At 56.3% G+C, this 8,387-nt stretch overlaps 1 protein-coding gene across 1 annotated transcript; it reads right to left on the minus strand.

Annotated features, from left to right (window-relative positions):
- Positions 1 to 6,437: 6,437 nt before the first annotated feature.
- Positions 6,438 to 7,546, minus strand: LOC123151791 (basic blue protein). Its single transcript, XM_044571438.1, has 2 exons — positions 7,254 to 7,546; positions 6,438 to 7,131 (listed from the first exon to the last, which is right to left on the minus strand). Exons 1-2 carry the CDS (start codon positions 7,456 to 7,458, stop codon positions 6,923 to 6,925), a joined length of 414 nt encoding a protein of 137 aa, XP_044427373.1. The 5' UTR covers positions 7,459 to 7,546; the 3' UTR covers positions 6,438 to 6,922.
- Between the last annotated feature and the right edge of the window lie 841 nt (positions 7,547 to 8,387).

Below are 8,387 nucleotides of genomic sequence, written 5' to 3' on the forward strand. Positions count from 1 at the left end.
AGGCGTTATGAGCTGAAGCCTTCCAGGAGCCGCCGGAGAGCCCCACCGGCCGCGCCGTCGACAATAGATACAGTGTACCACTAATCCCTTGGGGACAAGCTTACACTAACCATGAGTCACAGATGAACCAGGTCACGGTGCCAGGCGATGGTTCCGACACGGCGATGCCCGCCCCATTAGGAGAGACTCACTGGGGGCTGCGTGGGAGGGGCCAGGAGCAAGGCCCCTCTCCGCGTCACATGAAGCAAGGCAACGCTCGGAGGTAGGCCCTCTATCGGGGTGGCGCCGACGACCTTTCCCCCGGCAGAGGACCCGTGGTCACCGAGGGCGCCGCTGGCGTCCCCTCTGCCCTCGTTGGGCCGTCCTAGTTTCCGTTCGTCCCAGCGGTGGTAGGGGGTGGCGCAAGGCAGGGCCCTCGTCAGGCGATATGAAGTAAGGCTCACGCCTATGAAGATCCCCGCCCGTGACACTCTCACGTAATAATGAGTGGGGATGTACACGCCCCGGAGCCTCAGGAGAGCCGCCCTTGGGCCTCGGGGGATCCCTCCCTCGCCCAGTGGCAGCACTTAGCTCCGCGCTGGTGAGAAGACGTTGAAGACTAGACTAGGCGTCGGACGCGGCCTTTTGCTTTGGATCTCTTTTCTATAACCCAGCCTTCTAGATTTGGATTTAAATTGAAGTTTAATTTTCATTTGATGCGTGCAGGGGGATGCCTTTTCTCGTTCGAACTATTTCTCGTAGTCTGGTTCTTGCCTTATTTCGGAATTCGCGTCTGTCGCTCCCCCCTCGCGGGCCCCTCGCGAGCCGGGATGGGCATGAAGCACACGAGCCATGCACGTGTCGCGTCGCGGCTGGCGCTAGCTTATCACGTGGCCCCTCGGGCGTGTCGACGAATTCCTGAGGAGCTTCTCAGAAACCCACAATCTCTTGAGCCGGTTCTGGGCTCGTCTAGGCTAAGGTAAACCGCAACAGCAACCTTGCCCCATCATACGTGAGCTCGTAAAGACGCATGCCCAATTTGACACAGGAGGATAAAAAGCTGTGATTTGTTTACATGAGGGGCTCCCCCTCTCAAAATGCTCTTACAATCTTCCGGGGCCACGCCCAAGCTTTTACAGGGTAAACAGCAGGGAAACGTGGGATCAGCCAGATATGTCGCTCGCCGCGTCCCCCATGTCATCTTCAGGCGCACCGCTGGCGTTGCTGTCGCCATCGTTGGCATCGCCTCCACCTTCACCGGTGTCGGCATCGCCGTCGTCAACCACGTCACCTTCGTCCGCCGCAACTACTACCCCATCTTCGTCAGAAGCGAAGGCCCTAACCAGCACATCCACGTTGTCTTCAACCCATCGCACCAGGTCGCCCTGAATGGCTTCCGGTACATGAGCAATGGCGGCGTCAAAATCGAAGTTGGGATCGGCGTTCTAGAGGTGGCTGAAGACGCGGGAGAATGCGCGCCCGAGCAGGCTGCGACTCCTCTCTTCAACAAGTTGGCGAGCCCTCTCGGAACGGTTCTGCAGGCGCGTCACCACGTCGGCAAAGAAGCAGAGGTGGCTGGCGTAGTCGTTCGCATGAGGATGAGGAGCATTCTCATCGCAGATGTGGCCCAAGGTGGTGTTGGCCCTATTCCTGAGGTCCTCGAGTATGGGGGCATGCACACGCTCCAACGTCCGCCGCTGAAGCACTTCGTCCTTGTTCTGCCGCGCGACGGACTCGGCGTCGGTGACCTGCTGCTGAAGAGGGAGCAGCTCGGCGCGGGCGGAAGCTAGCTCAGCCCGCGCCGAGGCCAGGGCAGTTGCAGCGGCCTCCTCGCGCCGCTCCACCTCGACCAACCTGGACTTGAGGGCAGCAGTCCTACCAGCGGCACCGGCTTCCACAAACTTCAGCTTCAGGTCGTGCATGCTCTTGAGATCCGCGCGAGCCTCGGCCACCCGGCGGTCGACCTCCTCCTGGGACCTGACCTCGCGCGCGCTGACGTCGTCCTCCGCCTGAGCAACCTGGCGCTCCCTCGTCTCCAGCCGTTCGAGTTCAAGGTTGCGCTCCACAGCTTCCAGCGCCAGCACCTCCTCGCGCTTCCGAATCTCTTCCTCCTCGGCGGGTGTCCCCCTCAATGACGCAAGGGTAGCCCTACGCGCCTCCACCTGCTGATCCAAGACAGCGCTCCAGGCTTGGAGCTCCCACGCGTGCTTCTCCACGGCCTCGCGACGGCGGTCATCTTCCCGAGCCTCTTCCAGAGCTCAGGAGCACGCCTCACGGGAGGCTGCGAGGGAAACCTTAGCCTTCACATTATCCAGCTCGCGCTGATGGCGCCCGAGGTTGATGGTCACCTTCAGCTTGTGCCACTCCTCCGCCAACCGAAGACCCTCGGCCTCAAGGCGTGTATCGACACCCATGAGTTCTTCACCGAGTCGGTTCATCGCACCCATCGCCTCATGGAAGAGCTCACGACGAACAACACTTCGCCCGTGGTCGAACTCAAGCGCACATCCCATCTCGTCCTCCGCCACGGGGGCTATGGGCGACGCCTGTAGCGGTGCGCCCCCTCTCAGCAGGGGCCTGGGGGCTGCCGCTGCCCCAGGCATCAGCTGGGCCTCGCGAGGGGCCCGAACTAAACTGGGCCCGCTGCTTGAAGAAGACCCCGGGATCGAAGCCAACCAGCCACCGACCGCGACCAGGGGAGGAGCCCTTGGCACGCTTGTCGTGCTCCAAGCAAGGCCGCGAAGAAAAGACGGCGAAGGCGCAAGCTCGAGACACCTTGATGACAGGCCAACTCCCATGGTTGACCCTACACCATGGGCAGCGCACGAGCCTATAGTGCTCGAGTTTGGCGGGTGAAACGGGGCGAGAGGGAGCTGCTTCTCAGGAGATTTTGCGGCCTTGGCAGAAGGGGTCCTGAGGAGACAATCGTCAGGAAGGAAAGCAACAAGCAGAAGATCACCAAGATGAGGTACTTACTCGTCAACGGCGATATACTTCCTCCGTTTTAACGGCCCGAAGGTGCCGCTGCCGCACTCGGGGACCCCTTTCTCTTGCGGAGCTCTTCGAAGTCCACACAAAGCCGGCCGAAGCGCTGGACATGGAGGCCGACACGAGGCGCGGCTAGAGAAGTGCTCGGAGGGGCAGCCTCAAAAGCGCCAAGCCGAGGAGAGCTAGCCGGCTCTGCCTCGCAGTGACTTGCCGAGGCCTCAGGAGCCCTGGTCGCGGGAGACACGGGCTGCGTCGCCCCTTCAACCGCCGCCCCAGGGCAAGAATCACGAGACCCCAAGGTCGACACCTCAGGAGCCCTGGGTGGCATCAGCATCTCGGCACCTTCACTATCAACCCCCAGCGGTGCACGCCCCCCTGCACCAACACTTGGGGCGAGCTCGACGCCAGCGTCAAGGAGAGGGACAACGACGATGGGGTTCTCACGGGGGCCCACGAGGCCAACTGGGTGCAGCCCCCACTTCTCGAAGGAGGGCATCCACTCCGCGAATGTCATCTTATTCGAGCAGCGGTACAAAAGGCAACTCTTCCTCGGCAAGTCGTCTGGCGACGGGACGCCCGTCAGGACCTCAAGCACCGTTCACCGTGCCTCAAGGGGGAGCTTAGACTCCTGAAGTCTCATGTGGTCCTGGCTGCTGAGCAAGGCCCACATCGGCCGGGAGTGGCGCTGAAGCGGAGCGATTCGGCGCCGGACGAACTCCCTCACCACCATAGGCGCAGTCACGCCAAGGTCTTTGAGCCACCTCAACATGAGCCAGGCGGGAACAAGGCATGGATTGGCGAGCCTCTGGTGGCACCAACTGGAGTTAGAAATGACAGGCCCTGACGGAGAGGAGAGCAGGGGGCTGAGCACTCCGGCATCAACAAACACCCATCGTGTCCGAAACCCGCTCGTGGATGGTGGAATTTCAAAGTCGATCCCGTCGCCGGCCATCGCCACCATGGCTTGAAAGCTTAGGCATCCGGAGCTCTGGCAAGGATCGCTCAGGTGCAGCGAGAAGAAGTGGCGGAGAAGAGCCGCGGAGGGAGCAATGCCTACCATGGCCTTGCAAACGAAGGCGAAGACGGCAAGAAGGGTCACGGATTGGGGATCAAGGTGCAGCATGTGGATCTGATAATGGGAAAGCACCGCATTGAGAAAGGCGGAGAAAGGAGGGACCAAGCCAGCCCAAAGGGCGTCGATGAAGAAAGGGACCTCAGTGGTTGCCCGATCAATGCGAGCGCGAGATGTAGGCCAAGCCACCGTCTTTCCCCACTCATTTAAGCTGGAGGCAAGCATGGGACACACCTTGCACATGGCCTCATCGTTGAGCACCGGCGATCGGCCTACTGCGGGCTCGGCGGCCGGGGGCGCACTAGCCGAAGACAGAGCCTTCTTCCCCTTATCCGCTTGCGTCGGTGCCATGGCGATGGGGAGAGCAGAGCTAAGGTCAGATTGGAAAGAGGAGCAGAGTCCGGGGGGAAGCAGAGGAATTGGAGGAGAATGGCGCAAGCGATGGAAGAATAACCGTGTAGACCGCGGTGGTCGTTTAGCCAGGCGGTTATCAAGGCAGCGTGGGGAAGCGGAGACGCCCACGTCCAATCAACCGCCACGCGTCAATCAAGGCCGCAGGCTATTGGGGCACGCAGCGCTCCGCACTTGACCTTTGGCTTCGCCTCGAAGCCAAGCCCGAGCGCGCCTTGTGCCCGGGGGCTACTGTCGGCGTTTTGGAAATGGGGGTCCCCAGACTTGCCTGCCTGCGGCCCACGGCGTGGCTTTACTAGCAGGCCTGTACGGGCCATCTTCATCAACAAGGAATCAAGACCCTCGCGATGGGCCAAGCCTCGCGAGGCGGACGACACAAGACCTCCTCAGGAGCGGCCTCACCAGGCTGGCTCGTGAGGGGCGGAGAGTTCAAGGCCACGCAAACCTGGCGAGGTTCTCGTGACGTGAGCCATGACGATCGAGACCAGGTGGGCACCAGGCGGGCGCCAACGCGTGCAACGTCCTTGTTTCCTTTTTGGTGCTAAGGGGGCAAGCATAGGCACGCAGTACCGAGGCGTCAAGTAAAGGTTTCCATATTGGTACAACGAGACCAAGACTAGAAGGACGGCAAGATGGAGGTCACCGTGGAGCCCAAGACGGCGTCACCACCAGAGCCTTTGGCAGGCGAAGACTGCTTTTGTCGGGATAGCTTGTACTAGCTATCCCCCTTCGAATTGGCCGCTGTGGGATCCCTTCCCGCTCAATATTTGGGAAGAGGACCGATGCCACTATAAATAGGACTAGCCACCACCATAACTAGGGAGAGACCGGATCTGAGATTGAAGCCACCACATCCTTGGCCACACACCACCGAGCACAAGAACACCTCAACCTCATGAGGCTGTTCTTCCCCTTGTACTGTTCATCCTCATCCCAAGAGGCAATCCACCACCACCACCACACTGGAGTAGGGTATTACACCACAACGGTGGCCTGAACCAGTATAATCTTGTGTCATTTGTGTTGCGAGTTCGTCGAGTTAGTTCGTAAGATCTTAGCTAAGTTAGGACGTGGATCGGTAGGGGAAGATTTTCGCGCGCACCCCAGAGTTCGAACCTTAAGGGTTTTGTCGAAACCCGTGATCCGACAGCCCGCCATGGCCGAAGTGGAAAACCGGGATCCGGCGGCGTGCGGGAAAGCGAGGAGGATTTGGCGGCATGCGTGGGTGCATGGGATCTCCGGGCGGCAGTGAGCGCAGGCAACAGTTCGTCCTAGAAATCATCAAGGTGGAGGAGGTTTCGGAAGGAAGGGTTCGCTTTCAGCCGACGATAACATGTGGGGCGTGGAGCGCCAGCGAGACCGCTGATTTCTACTACTACCTAGCCAACGTGTTAGCTCTCAAAAGAGAAAATCAGCCGACGTGCACCCATGTTGAGTTTTCCTCCTTTCAACTCTGAGACGTTAGCTAGCGAGGGTGTCATCAAATATCTCCAAGACTTATTTTTTTAAGGAATCTCCGAGGCGTGTTAGCGTGCACAGATATGTTCATTCTCTTACAGAATTTGATGCTACATTTTTTATTTTAAGGTTGAATTTAACTCTGTTTTTGTCTTGTTCGCAAAAATATATTCTGTTTTTGTCCCTCACGAACTCATAGTATCCACGAGGAGGCGAAACTAAAAAGAAAACAAACATCATACATATATGGATAAGTATTAGACAATGTTGGACTAACATATATACACTGGTTAAAGAACACCTGGCAAAAACATATATGCTTGCATGTCCAATAAAGCCAGAAAAGAGGAAATTACGTCTAGCTAGTCTAGCTGTGAATTGAGGTGCAACAGACTAAGCAAAACAGTAAGTTAGAATATCTATACGGGACATCACGGTTACCACACCATGTATGTCTGGACGTCCGACAAAGTATACCACATTTTTACTTTTTAATGTCGGTAACTCAGAAGAAGCACTATGTGTATGATAATTTTATTAGTATTATGGTAATCTAAAAGATAAGGTTGTCATCTGATTAGTTTACTAAGATTCATGTCCCAAGTTTCGAACTAGAGCCTCAAGGAATCCTATTGGTAATCAATTCATCATTTTTGTTATTATCAAACTTATCCTCTATCTGTCCAGCTGCTTGACTAATGGTAATTGACGTTTGCTTTGCAGCGAAGCATGTCAACTTTTTTTTTTCTCCCGTTGCAACGCACGAGAATGTTTGCTAGTAGAATAACATAGAGAAAACATCAAGTTTACTCGATGACGACACACATAATCCACGATAAATTAGGTTTCTAATACAAGTGACAACCCCAATTCGAGAGGCAAATAAATTAACTCGAGAACCCAGCAAGACACGGACACTTAACCGACGGCCAGGCCAAGCATGCAAGCACTGCTTGATGATGATGTACCCCGGCCGGTAGGCCTTGCGGACATTATGCAGCCAGATGGATGGATCTACCAGGCCTTGACGGCGAGCTTCATGTTCTTGTCGCAGTGGCCCGGCAGGCCGCAGATGAAGTAGTTGTTGCCCCTGCGCAGCGTCACCTGGTCGTTCCCGGTGCGCATCACCCACCTCTTGGCGCTGTGCCTCGGCACCTCGCACCGCTGGTACCCCTTGCCGCCCACCACCGACACGTCGTGGAGCTCCTTGTCGTACTTGAACACTGCAGCCGTTCCATCAACACATGTAAGTACGCAACCCATGCAACAATGGAGAACGCCATAGCCCATGGCCAGCTAGCTGCATGCCTAGCTGGAAGAGAACATCACAACAGCAACGACTCACCGAGCACATCGCCGGCGTAGAAGGTCTTCCCGTTCGGCCACCATGAGTTGAGGTCGCGACCCCACCCTTTGTCGTCGCCGACCACGTACGTCCTCGGCGCCTGCCGCGCCATCGCGGCCGCGCCGGTGATTGGAAGGAGCGCGCACAGGAGCACGACGCCGGCGACCAGACCGGTGGCCGCACTGCCTCTTCCCTGAGCCACCATTCGGCCACTCTGCAATGCAAATCACCAAAACTAGGAAACTCAAGCTCGATCGATGCTTCAGAATCAGGGCTGTGCTAGCTTGCGGAGTGACAGGCCCAGCCGTGCGGTCTTTATAGCTAGCTAGCCCTGGACCTAAGTAGTAGTACATTCCGGATCCGATCAGTGCGAGTCGGTGGCGTGAAAGCGCATTAAATGTACGATGTTATTTTCTTTTTACGATTAGCATTAAATGTACGATGTTGTGCGTGGAGTTCAAATTAGTCAGCGCATCTAAACGCGTCCTTGAAAAAAAGGTGACAGCTTATTTCCACAGTCAGTCATAAGTCCCTAGTACCCTGAACCTTGAAGTAATAAAAGAATGTAAAATACCACTAAGCCATGTGGTCATGTGAGGGCTGCTCTGGTACTTCCTCAGGTCATTTTTACTTTGCATATAAAAATTGTCTGAATTCAAATTTCTCAATGTTCGACCATATTTATATGAAAACATATTAACATCTATCATGCTAAAATTATACAATATGAAACTTTAAGTCCTGATGCATAAACAAGTATTGATTTCACATTGTGAATGTTGATATTTTTTTCTATAAAATTGGTCAAACTTTATGAGGCTTAACTTTAGACAAATCTTATATACGAACTAAAAAGGATTGGAGGAAAGCTTGCTGCTCCTGCTCCATCGTCCATGGCGTGAGGTGGGTTTCACGACACTTGTGAAGCACTGCTGCTTCGCCACCGTCAGTCCAAGTGCATGCGTGCACGTCGTCGACTCAGCCTCAGCGGCTACCGGGAGGAGTAGAACCGGGGCCTCTGTCCCCCCCCCCCCCCCCCCCCCCCCCACACCCCCGGGACACGATCCGTGACGTACGCTGCTTCAAAAGCGAGAAGCGACCAGGCAGACGGTAGAGCACTACTCTACTCCACGC

The sequence above is a fragment of the Triticum aestivum genome, chromosome 7A (genome assembly GCF_018294505.1).
Source record: "Triticum aestivum cultivar Chinese Spring chromosome 7A, IWGSC CS RefSeq v2.1, whole genome shotgun sequence".
Taxonomy (NCBI): domain Eukaryota; kingdom Viridiplantae; phylum Streptophyta; class Magnoliopsida; order Poales; family Poaceae; genus Triticum; species Triticum aestivum.